This window comes from Ambystoma mexicanum, chromosome 2q (assembly GCF_040938575.1).
Source record: "Ambystoma mexicanum isolate Mex_15411 chromosome 2q, UKY_AmexF1_1, whole genome shotgun sequence".
NCBI classification, from domain to species: domain Eukaryota; kingdom Metazoa; phylum Chordata; class Amphibia; order Caudata; family Ambystomatidae; genus Ambystoma; species Ambystoma mexicanum.
The window spans coordinates 150,549,471-150,569,963 of NC_090924.1; the positions used below are offsets into that span (position 1 = coordinate 150,549,471).

At 43.3% G+C, this 20,493-nt stretch overlaps 1 protein-coding gene across 12 annotated transcripts in view; it reads left to right on the forward strand.

Moving 5' to 3' along the window:
- OBSCN (obscurin, cytoskeletal calmodulin and titin-interacting RhoGEF) overlaps positions 1-20,493 on the forward strand; it is a 3,169,051-nt gene that overhangs the window by 1,301,850 nt on the left and 1,846,708 nt on the right. For all 12 annotated transcript variants that reach the window (XM_069647058.1, XM_069647065.1, XM_069647061.1 and 9 more), the window contains 13 exons: positions 700-966; positions 1,360-1,623; positions 2,975-3,238; positions 6,330-6,596; positions 6,960-7,226; positions 7,550-7,816; positions 8,238-8,504; positions 8,813-9,079; positions 9,493-9,759; positions 10,096-10,362; positions 10,771-11,037; positions 11,338-11,604; positions 16,363-16,629. In XM_069647058.1, coding sequence (XP_069503159.1) covers positions 700-966; positions 1,360-1,623; positions 2,975-3,238; positions 6,330-6,596; positions 6,960-7,226; positions 7,550-7,816; positions 8,238-8,504; positions 8,813-9,079; positions 9,493-9,759; positions 10,096-10,362; positions 10,771-11,037; positions 11,338-11,604; positions 16,363-16,629 — 3,465 coding nt within the window. The remainder of the gene's footprint in view (positions 1-699; positions 967-1,359; positions 1,624-2,974; positions 3,239-6,329; positions 6,597-6,959; positions 7,227-7,549; positions 7,817-8,237; positions 8,505-8,812; positions 9,080-9,492; positions 9,760-10,095; positions 10,363-10,770; positions 11,038-11,337; positions 11,605-16,362; positions 16,630-20,493) is intronic.

The following is a 20,493-nucleotide window of genomic DNA, read 5'->3' on the forward strand; positions in this document are numbered from 1 at the left end:
ACAACACCCAGTGAGGCTGAAAGATGTCTGAGCTTTCTTGCATTATTATGCAGAAGAGATGTGATCTAGCAGGTCGGGCTGGACTGCCCATTTCTTCGGGTGTGACCAGGTCTAATTTGCATATGTTTTTTTCCCTCTTCTGCGTGATTTGCACAGTAGGCTGAACAATTATGGTTTGAAGGGTTGGACAGATCAATACCATTGATTATGATTACTTTAAAAAAGTTGACGCATTGCTCTACAGTTTTTGTAATTATTTGTGTTTGTCACTTATGTTTTACATATTTTAATAAATATTTACAGTGACATTTAGCCATATTTTGAAGTTGACTTTGACAAATTATGTTGCTCGAGAACATTTTTTGCACACCTCATTTGACAGTGTGGTTAATATAACTCTGTCTTAAGATCCTTTTTCTTTGTCTCGAGGTGAAACATTGTTTTTGGTTTTAGACAGTTTCATTCACCTCTGATTATCTTTCACAATACTATTCTTTTTGCCTGGCTTCTTGCCAGAAATGTTCTATGTCATGTTATTGGACTTCTTCCTCACCATTTACCTAAAGGAAAATATGGTGATATCATCCAGCAAGTATTAATATCCTTAACAGGACAATTGAGTTAATGCCCACAACATGGGAAGGAAACCAGTCCATATGAGCGTGTGATCCCTAGCATCGTTTTCTGTTCATTTTCCAGCATTGCCCATCCTCTTCAAAGAAGGGCTGAGGAACACGCAGGGGACAGAAGGGGAAACAGCCACACTCTACTGCGTGTTGACCAAAGGTGCTGCTCCGGTGATGTGGAAGAAGGGACACACCACCCTCAGACCGAGTGACAAACACAGCATGAGGCAGGAGGGTCCCATTGCCGAACTTGTTATCCAAGTGCTAGATGTGCAGGATGCTGGAGATTACACCTGCATTTGCGGTGATCAGAAAACAACAGCAGTTTTAAGAGTCAATGGTAAAATATTGTTTCTAGCTTCTCTTATAGAATCCAAAGTGATTTCTCTGCCTCATCTCTGGTGGTACTCATCATCCTTATTGACTGGATTGCTCTATGTCGGCTTGCATTTTTTCATTTAATGGGACAGGTGTTTTAAACTGCTGAATATGGCCGTTCAACCACTAATGAACTTTTCTGTTTTTTAACTGATCAACAATAACATTATTCTTGACTTCATCGTTGTCAGATGTTTCCATCCCAGCCATGTGTAGGCTTTACCTGAGCTTCTTTCTTTGTCTTCTTACTCTTGGATTTTCTTTTCCACTATTTGCTCAGCATGGTCGTCGATGTACATCCTGAGACATCCAGAATGTAACTATAATGTGTGTGTTCTGCCTCTACCCACTGCAGTGCTTCCTGCATATTTTAAAGAGGATTTGAAGGACACGGATGCCACAGAAGGTGACGTGGTATCTATTTGCTGTGAACTGAGCAAGGTGGCTCCAGTGGAATGGAAGAAAGGTCACAGAGCCCTCAGGCCAAGCGAGAAGTATGAAATGATGCAGGAGGGACCTGTTGCTGGGTTGGTGATCCTCAATCTAGATGCGAAAGATGAAGGAGACTACACTTGTGTTTGTGGAGATCAACAGACCACAGCCACTCTCACAGTCACCGGTAATTTTCAATATTCATTGGAAACCATTGACTCCGTAATTGAAACACAATTCAGCATCTTCCTGTGCAGTACAGTGCATGTTCACTACCATGTGTACTGTCTATTGTCCTTAATTTATTAGTATCCATAAAATAAGATGGATTGTTTCTTAGCTGTTCCGTACCTGCTGTATTAGGGAATTAATGCAATCCATGCCACCTTTTGGCTCTTAATCATTTATCTAGAGTTTCCATACCTTTGTTCACCATGCAACCTCAGGCTTATAACGTGATGCATATTATTATTTTCACAATAAAAACCACAACTATATTGAGCGCTTATGAGACTCTCCGCATACTATGAGGCTCAGCATTTTACTTGGAATCTGCTGAAGTCTCCACTAGATGAAATGCCGCAAAAAACAGTGAAGAGGCACAATGAGCCTGAAAATATCTGTCACTGGTGTTATTATTGCAGCTGGTTATCGGATTGAGCAATGTATGGATGCGTGCCTACAAGAGGGTGTGCTCTCTAATCGCTTAAATAGCACCAATAAATATACAAGTTTCAGCCACGGCTCCATAAGAAGTTACCAATACATCTCAGTCTGTGGATTTTCGCTCTGCCCATGTAGAGACACTGTATGTGAGGACTAAAAGCTTAAATGCATTGAGTATGGGCAAGTTATATACGCTTTTGCATCTTCCTCATTCATGCTAAATCAATGAGTTGTAATTTGCAAAACCAGAAGACTCATATTCATGGGGACGACATGTTTTTGGTGCTGGCCATTTTGTTTAACAATCATTAATGCTAAATCAATGAGTTGTAATTTGCGAAACCAGAAGACTCATATTCATGGGGACTACATGTTTTTGGTGCTGGCCATTTTGTTTAACAACCTAATGCATTCTGGGATGTGTAGTCCTGGTTCCTTAAAAAAAAGGAAATTCAGTCCAATAGTACCAGATTGCAGTTGTTTGTGAAAGAAAAGTTCAGGTCTGATTACATTAATTCTCCGTGACATTGAGTCATCTCAAAACCAAAATCGTGGGGTAGCATAGTGAGTGGGAAGACACTTGTAATATAAAAGTCAGATTGAATCACATTCTGGAGCTAAACAATTGCATCAAAGAGTGATTAGTACTACATACAACTGGCCATACACTTTCGATGGGTATTTTGTTGGTAGATTCAACATTCCCTTCAATTACTCATTTACGGAAACTTCTTTTTCTTTCAGCTCTATACTAGCAAATAAACAGTCTTAATTATTGTTGAACGGCACACATAAAGTCATATAACTAACGGAATTAAGGATTCCTGCATCTGGAAATATTAACATTTTTCTATTCATCCCTACCTTCCCAGCGCTCCCTGCCCTTTTCAAAGGACAGTTGAACGATAAAGTGGCCAGTGAAGGGGAAACAGCCACGCTCCACTGTGAGCTAACTAAAGTGGCCCCAGTGGTGTGGAAGAAGGGGTACAACGCACTGAAGCCAAGCAGCAAATACACAATGAACCAGGATGGTTTTGTTGCAGAATTGATCATCCATGACGTAGACATGACGGATTCTGGAACCTATAGTTGCATGTGTGGGGATCAGCAAACAACAGCGACCTTCATGGTCAATGGTAAAATATTAACTCTTAATATTTGTTACATGCTCTTTGATTCACAATGATAATGATCAATGTTCAGAGCATTAGGTATGAAATCCGAACCATCCACTATTGTCTTTTTTATGTTGTCTTTATTATTGCCACTTAACACGTTTCACCTTTCTTTCTTGATCGGTTGAAAGCCCAAAGAATGTACAATGGGGTAGGACATACGACTACTACATTGACTATACAGTTCAGTGGGGTTAGCAGCTACTGAAGAGATGTGTGTGAAACCTGCAGACCGACCACAAGTTGGAATCCAAGTACGACCACCTAAGGTCTTCAGTCTTCATCTCTCCACTGTTGATGGCATGATTGGTACAGATATAAGAAGGAGAGGGAGACAGACAGACAGACAGACAGACAGAGATAGAGAGTGAGAGAGAGTGTCTTTGAAAGGAAATCTCTTCTACCTGTAAAACCCTCTTCTACCAGAGGTGTCTTGTCTCATTGTATCACTGACGGCAAGAGAAGTTAACTTTGGCATGTGTATTTATTTTCAATTCAGACTAAGTGGAATGTATGTGATATCTGCTGGAGACAGTGAACATCCCTGAAGGTGGAAGTACACTCTGTCCTCCAAACATGCATTCAAAACAATTTGTTACCCAATTGCAGAAAATGTTTTCATCTTTTTAGGTTTCTCACCTGTTTGTTCATTTGCATTTCCCCGCCAATCGAGACTGTGTTGGTCCGCATCGTCTTGCTTCCAAGGCGAACGCGTTGCCCCTGAGCTATCCTCCTGAGACATAGGTTTTTATGAATCAAAAGTGGGTTATTGTATCCCTCTTGTTTTTGTTTCTTTTAAGGTATTCTGAGGGATTGTTGGTCTCTGTGTTTGTGTGATTGGTATCATGTCAAACTCTGATCAATGACACATGAGAGCACACAGTTTGATGCCTCTAGCTCTGCTGTTGTGCCTGTGTGGATCCCGTCTTCCCTTTCAAGGGCTAGCATATATATATGAGTATGTGTACTCTAAGTCTTCCATGGGCTCCGTAAGGTACTGGTTCATATGGTCAGTTTTGCCATACATTGCGTTTATTCTGTAGTCAGATCAAGTACCTCCATACACTTATTTTTATCAATAGGTCAAGTAATTGGGTCTTCTGTTCCCCCTTAAGTGTCTGTTTCTCAGGCGTTCTCACAGGAATATTTGCAAAGTATGGCTATTTCTATGTATTCATTTCATGCCTCATTTGCTAGCACATTCTGTGGGAGTAGGGTTTGCTGCCATTCCTCTGGTATAGCAACAAACAGCATTGAAGTTTACAGGAAATGTTGTGAGTTGCAAAGAAAGGTACACAGTTGCAAAGACTATGCCTACATAATATTCATAAGTATACACATGGGTTTTTACTGAGTATTAAAAGGGCACATGTGTCCTTGACAAGTCTAACATCTGCAAATAGCACGCTGTGGTTATGTGTGGATTTGCCTTCTGAGCTCTGCCTTTTGTGAATTTGCCTTTTCAATTTGTCGGAACAAAAAAGCCTAACGGACAAAGGAGAAGAGACAAGGATTAAAAAAAAAGAAAACAAATGAAGGGATGCAGACTGTGGGAATGCCGGGGGAAATAGTGGGCAACCCAGTCATGGACAAAGAAGGCCAGAAAATAAGCAAAAAGAAATGAGAGTTTGAGAAGCCAAATGTACTAAAGGTACAATTCAGAAAGATAACATCAGGGTGATACCATTTTGCTTTTGTGACCATAAAGCAAATGGCCCATGGGTGGAGCCTACAAACTTTATTATTATTTTATTGTGTTCCACAGTACAAAAGTACGTTTAACACATTACATAGAAAATATACATAAAACCAGTGATACATAATTAGATCATACAATTCAATACAAAATTCCCATTTCATACAATCCACCAAACAAACAAATGAAGGAAGATATTATCCCAAAAAAAGGCTAAGACTTAAAAAAGTATTGCAGCGTTCTTTAAAAATTCTAAAAGGTGAATACACAGACTCAGTTCATTGCAATTTAAAATTCTCCTCCACAAGTCTTCTTCAGATCAGTACCTTGTCCCAGAGAAAGCTTGGATTCTAAAGTTTGCCAAATTGGGACACCTAACACATAGGTGTTTCAAGGTCTCGATCTCAGTCTTACAGTGGTAGCATAGTCTTTGGGATGTTAAGGCTCCTGTCCACTATTTCGTTGGTTGGGGCCAAATTCAACCTGATTCTTAATAATTGCGACCTGTAACTCCTCGAAGGGTGTTTTTTTAAATAGGGGGCGAGCACATTGAAACTTTTACAAGTCCACACACAATGGTCCCCAAAACCTTTAGCTTCCATAATCGTAGATCTCATATTTGACCAGATATACCTACACCATCTTAACTTGGCCACTTTTGGTCTATGGCCCAGTTGTTCAAGCGAGATTTTTGCGCATAGGAGCATTGATTCACAACTTAAAACCCAGTCATTAAGGACTCTGCAGCCGCCCTGTAATCTTACCAGGTTAAATTGCTCCAGGACCGAGGCTGTTGGAGGGTTCAGAATGTTTATAAAGAGCTGGAGTTTCGGCCCAATCCACCATAGTGTGGATGGGGAGCTGTCCCAGCTCAAACAGGATCCCTACAAGAGGAACTGATTGTGGCAATTGCAAGAGACCTCTCCACAAGACACCCTCCAATTTTGACCAGTCTATGAACTGACTCATAGTTTGAGCGCCATACATTAATTTGGGAATCAGTTGCTGCTTATATCATTTCAAAGCTGGTAGGAGTGAATATCTACCGAATTTGCCATCAAACACTCGGAGCTTCACAAGTGCCCCAAGAAAATTAGCCTTCAGGTCCTCTTGCGGCTCTGGACCTCAAACCTTCTAGTACAGTCAGGAATTCAGAAGGGGTTCCACAACTTGGAGTTGATTGCCATAATAAAAAATACTTGGACCACTTGTTGCTGTCATGGCCCTAAAGCATGAGGGTGCGCATCGCTATACTGTTGTCTTTTATGTATTGCACATAAGAAATTGTTGTTTTTTCAAACCACTGCCAGCTCCTATGACTGCATTTCTTTGCTCTCTTACTTCTGCACCTGTCAGAGCTTCCTACACAATTCAAGAAAGAGTTGACAAACCAAGAGGTCACAGAAGGTGGAATGGTCACTCTTCGTTGTGAAATGACTAAGGAAGTTGCTTGCGTGGAATGGAAGAAAGGACTCAGAGCAATCAGACCAAGTAACAAATACAGCATAAGACAGGATGGTTCTGTTACCGAACTGACTATTCATGATGTAGACGTGGAGGATGCCGGAGACTACACTTGCACTTGTGGAGATCTGCGGTCTACAGCAGCCTTGAAAGTTAATGGTAATCATTTTCAGTGCATTTCTCCACTCCCACTCTTTTTAAATCTTGGGAGCGCAGCACACCCATATCTTTCTGACTCTTGTTGAGATTTCTCTTTGTTTTCACCATCTTGTTCACTGATCAATCCTTTCTTGGGTTCTTTGTCTCAATCTTCAAGCTTGGTTTGCTCTTAATTTCTTGAATATTCAGCAATCAAAACTGTTTGTAACACCTGAGTAGGTTGTTTATTCTAATTTATCCAGGTATAGTCTGAGGTGTGCAGCTCTCAGTTATATGTGTGTGTGTGTGCGTGAGCGACCACAAGGATGTCAGTGTCTTTTCACTGTGTATTTGAACTCTTTCACTTTATTTGGCATCTGTCAGAGCTTCCTGCAAGTTTCAAGCAAGAACTAGTGAATGAAGAAGTCACAGAAGGTGGATCTGTTACACTGTACAGCACTCTGACTAAACCTGATGCTCCAGTGAAATGGAAGAAGGGACACACAGCACTTCAACAGAGCAAAAAATACAAGATAACTCAGGATGGTCACATTGTTCAGCTCATAATCCAAGGCCTGGATGTTGAGGATGCTGGAGATTACACCTGCACATGTGGGGACCAGCAGACCACAGCAACAGTATCTGTAAAAGGTAAATATATCAATACCGTTGAGGTAACGCCTAACTGAAACTCTGAAATTAACCTTGTGACCCCCCAAGTTCTTGTTGAACTCTCTTAGCTATAATTATTTTTTGTTACTCTGCAAAAGTGCAACATATTTTCACATATTCAGCGTTCTATTGTTTCCCCATTCTGTGTGTATGTGTGTGTTTATGTGTCTGTGTGCTGTGCGCAAGCGCGCACTCTGACCATAAGGATGTCTTACTTTGATCACACCAAAAGGATTTCACAGCAGAACTTTTACGTTTGTGAATTTGTATCCTTTTTTGACTTTTTCATTTGCAATTGTCAGAGCTTCCTACGCAGTTCAAGGAAGAGCTAAGAAATCAGGAAGTCACAGAAGGTGGAATGGCCACCCTCCGCTGCAAAATGACTAAGGAAGTTGCTCATGTGGAATGGAAGAAAGGACTTAGGGCACTCCGACCAAGTAACAAATACAGCATAAAACAGGATGGTTCTGTTGCTGAACTTACTATTCATGAGGTAGACATGGAGGATGTCGGAGACTACACTTGCACTTGTGGAGACCTGGTGTCTACTGCAGCCTTGAAAGTGAATGGTAATGATATTCAATGCAATTCTCCAGACCCGCTCTTTTTAAATTTTAGGAGCGCAGCACACCCATATCTTTATTGCTCTTGTTGGGATTTCTCTGTGTGTTCACCATCTTGTTCACTGATCAATTCTTTCTTGGATTCTTAGTCTCAATCTTCAAGTATAAGTTGGTATTGCTTTGCTGTTTGCTCTTCATATCTTGAATAGACAGCAATCAGCTCTGTCACTGGTGTGTGTGTGTGTATTTGTATTTGTATTTAATAACATTTATATAGCGCTTTACACCAAAGCGCTTAGTGTGTGCGTGTGTGTGTGTGTGCGCGCGCAATCACAATGATGTCATACTCTTAATACTGAAATGAGGACATGCTGGTTGTTCTGAGTCTTTGTATTTTAACTCGTTCACATTCTTTGGTGTCTGTCAGAGCTTCCTGCTCGTTTCAAGCAAGAACTAGTGAATGAAGAGGTCACAGAAGGTGAATCTGTTACACTGTACTGCACACTGACTAAACCTGCGGCTCCAGTGGAATGGAAGAAGGGACACAAGGCACTGCGACAGAGCGAAAAATACAGGATAACACAGGATGGTCACATTGTTCAGCTTATAATCCAAGGCCTGGATGTCAAGGATGCTGGAAATTACACTTGCACATGTGGGGACCAGCTGACCACAGCGACAGTAACTGTAAAAGGTAAATATATCAATAGTGTTGAGGTAACGCCTGACTGAAACACTGAAATTAACCTTGTGATCGCCAAGTCCTCGTTGAACTCTCATAGCTATAATTGTTTTTAGTTATTCTCACATATTCAGTGTTTTATTGTTTCCCCATTCCGTGTGTGTGTGTGTGTGTGTGTGTGTGTGTGTGTGTGCTGTGCACATGCTCGCACTCTGACCAGAAGGATGTCTTACTGTGATCACATGCAAAGGATTACACAGCAGCACTTTTAAGTCTGGGAATTTGTGTCATTTTTTCACTTTTTCATTTGTGAATGCCAGAGCTTCCTATGCGGTTCAAGGAAGAGCTAACAAATCAGGAAGTCACAGAAGGTGGAATGGTCACTCTCCGCTGCAAAATGACTAAGGAAGTTGCTCATGTGGAATGGAAGAAAGGACTCATGGCACTCCGACCAAGTAACAAATACAGCATAAGAGAGGATGGTTCTGTTGCTGAACTTACTATTCATGATGTAGATATGGAGGATGTCGGAGACTACACTTGCACTTGTGGAGACCTGGTGTCGACTGCCGCCTTGAAAGTCAATGGTAATGATATTTGATGCAGTTCTCCAGACCCACATTTTATTTTCAATCTTAGGAGCGCAGCACACCCATATCTTTCTTGCTCTTGTTGGGATTCCTCCGTGTGTTCACTATCTTGTTCACTGATCAATCCTTTCTTGGATTCTTAGTCTCAATCTTCAACTGTAAATTGGTCTTGGTTTGCTGTTTGCTCTTCATATCTTGAATAGTCAGCAATCAAAACGGTTTGTAATACCTGAAAAAGTTGCTTACACTAATTTCTCCAGGTATAGTTGGAGGTGAGCAGCTCTGTCAGTGATGTGTGTGTGTGTGCGCGCAACCACAATTATGTCATACTCTTAACACTCAAAAGAGGACATGCTGTTTGTTCTGAGTCTGTGTATTTTAACTCTTTCACATTCTTTGGTGTCTGTCAGAGCTTCCTGCCCGTTTCAAGCAAGAACTAGTGAATGAGGAAGTCACAGAAGGTGGATCTGTTACACTGTACTGCACTCTGACTAAACCCGCGGCTCCAGTGGAATGGAAGAAGGGACGCAAGACACTGCGACAGAGCGAAAAATACAAGATAACTCAGGATGGTCACATTGTTCAGCTCATAATCCAAGGCCTGGATGTGGAGGATGCTGGAGATTACACCTGCACATGTGGGGACCAGCAGACCACAGCAACAGTAACTGTAAAGGGTAAATATATCAATAGAGTTGAGGTAACGCCTGACTGAAACACTGAAATTAACCTGTGATCCCCAAGTCCTCGTTGAACTCTCTTAGCTATAATTGTTTTTAGTTATTCTCCAGTAGTGCAACATATTTTCACATAGTCAGTGTTTTATTGTTCCACATTCTGTGCGTGTGCGTTTGCACGTGTGTGTTGCACATGCGTGTTCGTGTGCTGTGCACATGCACGCACTCTGACCAGAAGGATGTCTTACTATGATCACACGCACAGGATTACACAGCAACACTTTTAAGTCTGTGAATTTGTGTCATTTTTTCACTTTTTCTTTTTGCGATTATCAGAGCTTCCTACACGGTTGAAGGAAGGGCTAACAAATCAGGAAGTCACAGAAGGTGGAATGGTCACTCTCCGATGCGAAATGACTAAGGAACTTGCCCACGTGGAATGGAAGAAAGGACTCACGGTACTCCGACCAAGTAACAAATACAGCATAAAACAGGATGGTTCTGTTGCTGAACTTACTATTCATGATGTAGACATGGAGGATGTCGGCGACTACACTTGCACTTGTGGAGAACTGGTGTCTACTGCAGCCTTGAAAGTCAATGGTAATGATATTCGGTGCATTTCTCCAAACCCACTCTTTTTAAATCTTAGGAGCGCAGCACACCCATATCTTTCTTGCTCTTGTTGGGATTTCTCGGTGTGTTCACCATCTTGTTCACTGATCAATCCTTTCTTGGATTGTCTCAATCTTCAGGTATAAATTGGTCTTGCTTTGCTGTTTGCTCTTCATATCTTGAATAGTAAGCAATCAAAACTGTTTGTAACACCGTAGTAGGTTGCTTACACTAATTTCTCCAGATATAGTTGAAGAAGAGCAGCCCTGTCAGTGATATGTGTGTATGTGTGCACGCGACCACAATGATGTCATACTCGTAACACTGAAAAGAGGACATGCTGGTTGTTCTGAGTCTGTGTATTTTAACTCTTTCACATTCTTTGGTGTCTGTCAGAGCTTCCTGCACGTTTCAAGCAAGAACTAGTGAATGAGGAAGTCACAGAAGGTGGATCTGTTACACTGTACTGCACTCTGACTAAACCTGCGGCTCCAGTGGAATGGAGGAAGGGATGCAAGACACTTCGGCAGAACGAAAAATACAAGATAACTCAAGATGGTCACATTGTTCAGCTCATAATCCAAGGCCTAGATGTGGAGGATGCTGGAGATTACACCTGCGCATGTGGGGACCAGCAGACCATATCAACTGTAACTGTAAAAGGTACATATATATCGATATAGTTGAGGTAATGCCTCACTGAAAATCTGACATTAACCTTTGACCCCCAAGTTCTCATTGAACTGTCTTAGCTATAATTTGTTTGAGTTATTCACCAATAGTGCAAGATATGTACACATGTTCTGTATTTTATTGTTTCCCCATTCCATGTTTGTGTGCATGTGTGCGTGCACTCTGACCAGTAGGATGTAATACTCTGATCACACAGTAAGGATTACACAGCAGCACTTCTAAGTGTATGAATTTTTATCACTTTTTCACTTTTTCTTTTGCGATTGTTAGAGCTCCCAGCACGATTCATGGAAGGGCTGACAAACCAGAAAGTAACAGAAGGTGGTACGGTCACTCTTCACTGTGAACTGACCAAGGCAGCCACCCCAGTGGAATGGAAGAAGGGTCGTGAGACACTCGGACAAAGTGGAAAGATCATCTTGAGGCAGGATGGCTGTATTGCTGAGCTAATCATCTGTGATCTGGAGGTGGAGGATGCCGGAGACTACAGCTGCTTATGTGGAGACCAGGAGACCAGAGCAACCTTGACAGTCATTGGTACAGCCAATTATTCAAGCTTGTGTTACAGTTGTGTGAGTGCTACACTCACCTATCTTAATCATGTTTAATTATTCACTGATAAGGCCATTTAAATACGGAAGTGTATACCTAAAGAAGTTTTTGTTTAATGTTTCATATTTCAACCCGTTTTGCATTTTGAAGTGGCACAATTTTGCATTTTTTTCCCCTTTTTTAGTACTTTTTTTTATAACGGTGCGGCGCAAGGGCGGGTGTCTGCAACTGTTGGGTGCTTCATGCAACATGCCACTTGCCTGAATTGTAAGTAGCCAGCCTTTAAAGCCCAGGAATTCCTCCCGAAGCAGTGAAGCACGGTGCGGCACAAGGGCAGGTGTCTGCAACCGTTGGGTGCTTCATGCGACATGCCACTTTCCTGAATTATAAGTGGCCAGCCTTTAAAGCCCAGGACTTCCTCCCAAAGCGACGAAGCCCGGTGCGGAGCAGTGGCGGATGTCTGCAACCGTTGTGTGATTCATGCGCAATGACACTTGCCTGAATTATAAGTGGCCAGCCTTTAAAGCCCAGGACTTCCTCCCAAAGCGACGAAGCCCGGTGCGGTGCAGTGGCGGATGTCTGCAACCGTTGTGTGATTCATGCGCAATGCCACTTGCCTGATTTGTAAGTGGCCAGCCTTTAAGAAGCCCAGGACTTCCTCCCAAAGCGGTGAAGCCTGGTGCGGTGCAGTGGCGGGTGTCTGCAACCATTGGGTGCTTCTTGTGCAATGACACTTGCCTGAATTGTAAGTGGCCAGCCTTTAAAACCCAGGACTGCCTCCAGAAACAGCAAAACCCAGGTCCGTCACAACGGCGGGTGTCTGCAACGGTTGGGTGCTTAATGCATATGCCACTTGCCTGAATTATAAATGATCAGCCATTAAAACACAGGACTTCTACCCGAAAGCAGAGAAGCCTGGTGCGGCGGATGGGTGGGTGTCTGCAACTGCTGGGGGCTTCTTGTGCAATGCCACTTGCCTGAATTGTAAGTGGCCAGCCTTTAAAACCCAGGACTGCCTCCAGAAACAGCAAAACCCAGGTCCGTCACAACGGCGGGTGTCTGCAACGGTTGGGTGCTTAATGCATATGCCACTTGCCTGAATTATAAATGACCAGCCATTAAAACACAGGACTTCTACCCGAAAGCAGAGAAGCCTGGTGCGGCGGATGGGTGGGTGTCTGCAACTGCTGGGTGCTTCATGCGACATGCCACTTGCCTGAATTATAAGTGGCCAGCCGTTAAAACCCAGGACTTCCCCCTGAAGCGGCGAAGCCCGTTGCAGCACAAGGCGGGTGTCAGCAACCGTTGGGTGCTTCATGCCACTTACCTGAATTAGAAGTGGCCAGCTCTTAAAACCCAGAACTTCTCCCCGAAGTGGCAAAGTCTGTTGCGGCACAAGGAGGGTGTCTTCAACCGTTGGGTGCTTCACAAGACATGCCACTTGCCTGAATTGTAAGTGGCCAGCCTTTAAAACCCAGGACTTCCTCCCGAAGCAGCAGAGCCCCTTGCAGCACAAGGACAGGTGTCTGCAACCGTTGGGTGCTTCATGAGACACGCCACTTGCCTGAATTATAAGTGGCCAGCCTTTAAAGCTCAGGACCTCCTCCCAAAGGGGCAAAGCCCAGTGCAGTGCAATGGCGGGTGTCTGGAACCGTTGGGTTATTCATGAGCAATGCCACTTGCCTGAATTGTAAGTGCCCAGCCTTTAAAAAGCCGAGGACTTCCTCCCGAAGCAGCGAAGCCCGGTGTGGCACAAGGGCAGGTGTCTGCAACCACTGGGTGCTTCATGCCACTTACCTGAATTGTAAGTGGCCAGCCTTGAAAACCCAGGACTGCCTCCCGAAACAGCAAAACGCAGGACCGGCGCAAGGGCGGGTGCCTGCAACCGTTGGGTACTTCATGCGCCATGCCATTTGCCTGAATTATAAATGGGCAGCCATTAACACCCAGGACTTCCACCCGAAGCAGCGAAATCTGGTGCGGCGCAAGGGTGGGTGTCTGGAACAGTTGGGTGCTTCATGTGACATGCCACTTGCCTGAATGATAAGTGGCCAGCTGTTAAAACCCATGACTTAGCCCGGTGCAGCACAAAGCGGGTGTCAGCAACCGTTGGGTGCTTCATGCCATTTGCCTGAATTAGAAATGGCCAGCCTTTAAAACCCCAAACTTCTCCCCGAAGCGGCAAAGCCGTTGCGGCTCAAGGGTGGGAATCTGCAACTATTGGGTGCTTCATGGGACATGCCACTTGCCTGAATTAGAAGTGGCCAGCTGTTAAAACCCATGACTTAGCCCGGTGCAGCACAAAGCGGGTGTCAGCAACCGTTGGGTGCTTCATGCCATTTGCCTGAATTAGAAATGGCCAGCCTTTAAAACCCCAAACTTCTCCCCGAAGCGGCAAAGCCGTTGCGGCTCAAGGGTGAGAATCTGCAACTATTGGGTGCTTCATGGGACATGCCACTTGCCTGAATTAGAAGTGGCCAGCCTTTAAAACTCAGGACTTCCCCCCGAAGCGGCAAAGCCCGGTGCAGCACAAGGCGGATGTCTGCAACAGTTGAGTGCTTCATGCAACATGCCACTTTCCTGAATTAGAAGTGGCAAGCCTTTAAAACCCAGAACTTCGCCCTGAAGCGGAGAAGCCTGTTGCGGCGCAAGGGTGGGAGTCTGCAACCGGTGGGTGTCCGCAGCCAGAAAATGGTCAGTCACTGGACTGCATTGGTGTGAGGAGTGTTTAACAATGATGATGCTGACGGAGATTGACGAAAGTTAGACAGTCAGGTAACAGGGAAGTTAGCTAATTGTAATTGTGACTGGGAGACTGCTAAGCAAACTACTTAAGTGCAGAGCAACCTTCGGGGGGTTTGCTGCTTTTTTACTGCTTACTGTGTATCTCCGTTTACCTGCTCTGTGCCCGCACAGACTAAAAGTTATGAATTCTGGCAAGAGTTTTAAGACAAGCGTCTCAAGCAGAAAACTCCTTGGCTAAACTACAAGGGTGTCCTGATAATTTCTGCTGGTACAAGCTTTGTGTGTGAACTCCTTGATTGCCTGTACATCTATGCAATTGGTTGAGTTCAGAGAATTACACATTATTGTTCTTTTATATTGCCTCTAACTTATTATAAGCTTTTCAGTTTTCCAAGGCCTATGGACACATGTAGCATGGGGAGGAGTCAGACTCTGGATGGCTCCTAAATCACTTGTATGTTCCCTGCTCCTCTGAGACTCATTTATATGAGAGCTGCAGCCCAAGTCACATCTTATTTTTAGGATACCAAAGAGAAACTGAGAATTCTTAACTGTGAAATCAGGGCTACTTTGTTTATTTGTTTACTGTCGATTTTAACGACATTTGACATTTGATAATTGTGAGCCGTGAGCTGATAAGCTGTATGTTAATATATCAAAAAGGAAGGCTCAAAATAAATGGAAACTAACACCACCACGTGTAATCTCCTGGTAATACTGCCAGACCAAGAGGCAGTAATAGTAATTCCGTTTGGTGGTATCTCAGCATATTTACCACTGAGATACCACCAAACATATAATGAGGCCATAGCCTCTTGGTACAGCTTCACCTCACTGATGAGGCCCGACTAGGCCGATACACGTGTCTGGGGTTGCTCTTGGTACTCTTGTTCAGAGGAAAATTGCCTAGCGTTTCGGTGCTGGACTGCCCTTGTGGGTCGGACAAAGACTGATATGCAAATGGATATTTCTCCACTGTGAAAAGTACAGTGAGCAGAAACATGGTTGTAGACCCTCCCGAGTGGGAACCTTCCCATAGAACAGGTTATTTGGCCGTGTTTGTTCTCGGTAGAGGGGCTCCCAGACCTTTTTGTGCATAGTCTCTTGGTAGTCTGCATATTTTTACTCTTTCCACATTATTTTGGGCCTGTCAGATCTTCCTGCACCTTTCAAGGAAGAGCTGACAAATGTGGAGGACGCAGAAGGTGGGACCGTTATGCTTCGGTGCAAACTGACCTATGCAGCCAACTCGGTGGAATGGAAACAGAACAATCAGAGCAAGTGACAAATTCACCATGAGACACAATAGCGCAATTGTTGAGCTCATAATCCAAAACCTGTATAACAGGACACTGGAGATTACAGCTTCACATGTGGTGATCAGCAGACTACAACCACTTTGGCAGTTAATGGTAAACGTAAAGTGTGCAATGATTTCCCTCATAATACAGTATGAAACTATATCCCTTTAGCACGTAAGGGGTTAATGTAACCCCTCACGCCTGCTCCTCCCATGATATTGTGAATACAAAACAAGGAATCTGGCATTCATTGATCTTCCTCTTCTTTGTTACCCCTCTTTTTACTTAGCTGTATTGGATTTTTATTCACTTCCGTCTTGTGCGAAAGGATGTCTTGTCAAACATTAGAGAAATTCTGGATTCTGGGTTTACTCTAAATACAGAATCAGTCAGCATTACTTTGGTGTTCAGTGCATTGGAGGCATGATATATCCTTGCAGGTGTTGCTAAATACGGTTTCCTATGAATAACTATTTGTGTGCCTAAATGCGTCAGACATTCAAAAGAAGGATTTTTTTCCAGTCTTGCTACCTGTTTTAATTTGTTAAGGGATGCAAGGTTCTACCATTGGCGTATGTATCTTGTTTGTGAGTATATGTATTGATTTCAAACTTTGATTCCTGACCTAGGCAGTCACACCGGTTTTTTGTCATCTAAATTATTTCACTGTCTTCACTTTTTCTTTTGCGATGGTCAGAGCTTCCTGCACGTTTCAAGGAAGAGTTGACAAATGCGGAAGTCACTGAAGGGGGGACAGTCACTCTTCGATGTGAGCTGACCAAGCAAGCCAACGCAGTAGAATGGAAGAAGGGTAGCTGTACGCTCAACGCGAGTGAGAAGATCAGCATGAAGCAGGACGGCCCTGTTTCTGAGCTGCTAATCCAACACCTGGTAGTGGAGGATTCCGGAGACTACAGCTGCACATGTGGGGACCAGCAAACTACTGCCACCTTGACAGTCAATGGTAAATACATTTGAGACAATCTCTCAAAAATGTTCCAGTTATATTCTTCTGAGCGCCAAGTTCACGAATCTTGCACTTATCAAATTTTCGCTTCTTCTTTTGATCCTCTTGCTCACTGAACCTGCCTTGCTTTGGATCCTTATTTTGCAAAGATCACTTGCCCAGCACAAGGGATTTTCTTTGATAGCTTCTTTGCAAGTTACTAATCTCTTTTTAATATGAGTCTATTTTTGTGCACTTCTTCAGCTCATGCTGCTGTAGCTATTTGCCTTGCCACTCCATCTTGTCTTGTCCTTTTCCATGTCTCGGTTGCCTTAAACATTGATTGTCCTCTGTGAACTATGACTAGAAAAAGAAAGCAAATCATGCCCAGCCCGGTGGGCCCAGACTTCCTAGGTTTTGGCAGATAAGATGGTGTAGCACATTACCTGTATTCATCAGCAGCGCCCATACTGTTTAAAATAAAAGTGACAAACGTAGAAGCCACTGAGAGAGACATGGCCACTCTGCATTGCGAACTGACCAAATTAGCTGCTCAGGTGCTGTGGAAGAATTATTAGATTATAAAACAAGTAAAAAACACAAAATCAGACATGAAAGTCTAATCATTGAGCTGGCGATTTGTGGCTTAGATCTTGAGGATGCTGGAGACTGCATGTGTGTTTGTGGGGAAGAGCAGACAGCAGCTGTGTTGACTGTCAAGTATTTTTGTTATTGCTGTCTGCTTTCAGTCGGTATGGTTTACTAGCAAAGTGCAATAGGATTGTTTGTTGTTCCTGTGTTCTGGAGATGCAAGGTTTATTTTGTCGTCAGGTGGGTGAGAGAAGTGATCTGGAGCCAGCTTCAGCAGTCATTCCCAGGCCAGCATGGTGGGCGTAAAATGCCAGTTCGACAGGTTACCTTCTGTAGGAGATTTTGAGGGCTCATTCTGATAAATTCGAAAGATAAACTAAATTCCACTGTCAAAATACATAAAATACAGAATTTAATAAAATATTTAATTCAATCAAAGAATTCATTGGAACATGAGCTGTCGTAACTAGGGAAAAGGAGCCTAATTGCTACCACAGCAATAACAAATAGAAACATAGGTCTGGATTGACAAAGAAGTTTTTTGCTCGCCAATCCACTTGTGGTTGAAAAAACTTGCAAATTGTGACTGCTGAAAATTGCACACAAATATCTTGAGGGGTAAATAGTTCCCATAGTTTGAGGACCAGCACATCAACCCGTCTGCCCTTGATCCTACGCAGACCGTGCCTGAGCTGAGGCATCAATCACTGTTAAGCAATCATTAGTGTAGTAGCAGAGAAAGTGTCATATACAGTATAAAGTGCTGGAACATATGTAGGGCATGCTGCAAGTGTTTCCTTTGTGGTAAACTTGATTATATCTGTATTATTAGGAATACTGTGCAGTTAATATAATTTATCAATCAAGTAGTACCACATGATGTTCACTAAGTAGATGAATACAAAACAATGTTGCAAATTAGTTTAGTTTAGTTTATTCATTTGTATTGCGCACCAAACCCGAGGGTATGAGGGCGCAGGAGCAACAAGGTAATTCACAGCTTAGTTACATGTTACGATGCATTACAGTAATTACAGTAGTTACAATCAGATCAAGGATAGATACAGCTGTCGCGATACAGACAAAGGTTTGCAGATTTACAAGTATACATATTTACAAAGTGGGTGATGGGGCTGGATGGGATTAGCGGTCATTGTTCTTTATCCAGTGTATGTAGTTGCGTCTGAATTGTGAATAGGTTTGGGGTGTCCAAATGGGGCTGGGGAAAGAAACACTGTGAAATAAAGGGTCAAAAGTATGTTACTTTCGATGAAGGCGTTGAGTTGAGAGATTGTAACTTGAGTAACTTGAACATGAGCCTCATTGTGAGTAGTTAATAAAGGCATAAATGTGAAATGAGGGATGACTGGCTGTCGGACAATTCAAGTTCTTTCTTCGCCAAGTTTGTGATCAAATGAAGAAGTGATAAGATGACCCAGTGGGTTAATGTGCTTGCTATGAAAGCTGTGTGCTAAATGTTGTTTACAGGTTGGATTTCTATAAGGGCAGACTTACAATTTCTCTTACTCCAAGGCTGGAGACTGCAATCTATTGTTATGTGGTATGGCTTACATAGGTTGCCATTAACACATTAGAGTGTGTTTTTAAATCTTGTTTCATTCTGCTATGACATCACGCCAGTGGAATATGTAAGTAACATTCCTCCAGTCTGAGCTCACAGCATGTGGCGTTTCCTTTTCAGAAACCCATGGAGCCTCATTACGAGAACGGCGGGTAGCCATGGAGCTATTAGCTCCATGGCTGCCACCGTTCCGGGCTCCATTACCGGGTTCCTGCAATGGGGACTTACCGGGTTACTCCGAGATAGGAGGACCCGGTAAGTCCTCCATGCAGGAACCCATCCGAATTTCCATTTGAGCCCCCTCATTCGTGGCTTGTAATTGAAGACCTTGGCCCTTATTGTACATGTAAAAGAATCAGGCTGTGTTTCGCATCTTTCCTAGGTTTCAAACTCATTAGTACAAGTAAAAACATATATAGTAGTAAAATGCTTAAGGTTAGTAGTGGGTGTGTTGGGTGGGTTTCGCAGCACAGGCAAGGGTCTGGCACTTGAAAGAAATACCTTACAGGGAGCGCAGGGTCAAGATGACAATAAATTGTTCTAAAATGGGGGTGGGTGGCTGGCACGTTTATGGGGATGAATCGAGCAGAAAGTGCTTAGCTCATTCTGGCTCACATGCTGGTTCTCAGGCGAGCAGTGATCTCAGAGGAAGAAAACTGTAGCATATTGATTGTTGCAACTTTCTCCGGCTTCAGCGTGAGAAATGGAAGCGCAGAGCTTTCCTTCGCAGGGGGAGTGCAAGGGTGGGGGCCAGCCAGCTGCCTGCGCGCCTTGTGTGTGTGTCTCTGTCCTTGGCTGCTGCGGTGGAAGGGGAGCTGAGCATTGCTGTACTATCGCAGTGAAGCCTGTTTACCCAAGATGGAGTCGAAAGGGGGCACAAAAGATGGATGCCCCGTGTCCTGCTCAGTAGTCCTATCTATGCAGCAGTCAACCGTGGTTAACTTTACATAAGGGCAAGGGGCAATCCCACTACCGGAGGCACGTGGTCAAGCCTTGTACTGAGGAGTGTACGACGTGAGGGGGCCTGGGGACCCTTCACTCCCACACACTGTCTACACTGTTGAAAGCCCTATGATCAATTTTCAAGATGGAGTGCATTTCAGGGAAATTACTGTTCCAAATGAAAGAGAGGATTGTCTCCAGGCTTTCCTGTAGTGCTACAGTCTTCCCTGTTTCTTACAATTAGTCATTACATTACAAATGTGTACAAGAAGTAATAATTAGTTATAACGTTTGACTTATATCTCTAGTAGCTGTTTGTGCACTTTGACGTTTTTGTCAGAATTCCTTTGTTTGCTTTGGAATTTTCCAAAATAAGACAATATAGATCTGCACAAGAAAACTGTGACATACTAGTTTAAGTGCTTGGATGGAAGGGAGTTTAGAATTTTGCTTTGTGTTCTACTGTGCCTCAGTGGTGGCCAATGAGTTCTGAGTTGGCTCCCCTCCATCTTGGAAAGGGATATGCCCACCTTCCTGAAAGCACTAATTAAGGAAAATAAGTGTGGACATAAATCCTTTGCACTCATCCCAAGTCAATGCACCCGCAAGCAGAATAACTTCTTACAAAAACCTTCTATACCCGTTAGATGAAAAACATCCCCCCACCTTATGATTTTTTTTTCTTTATTGCGTAATTTTCTGGTTATTTACAAAGCTTAAGCACATTCCTTAATTAAAAATTAACATAATACTATATTAATCTACAC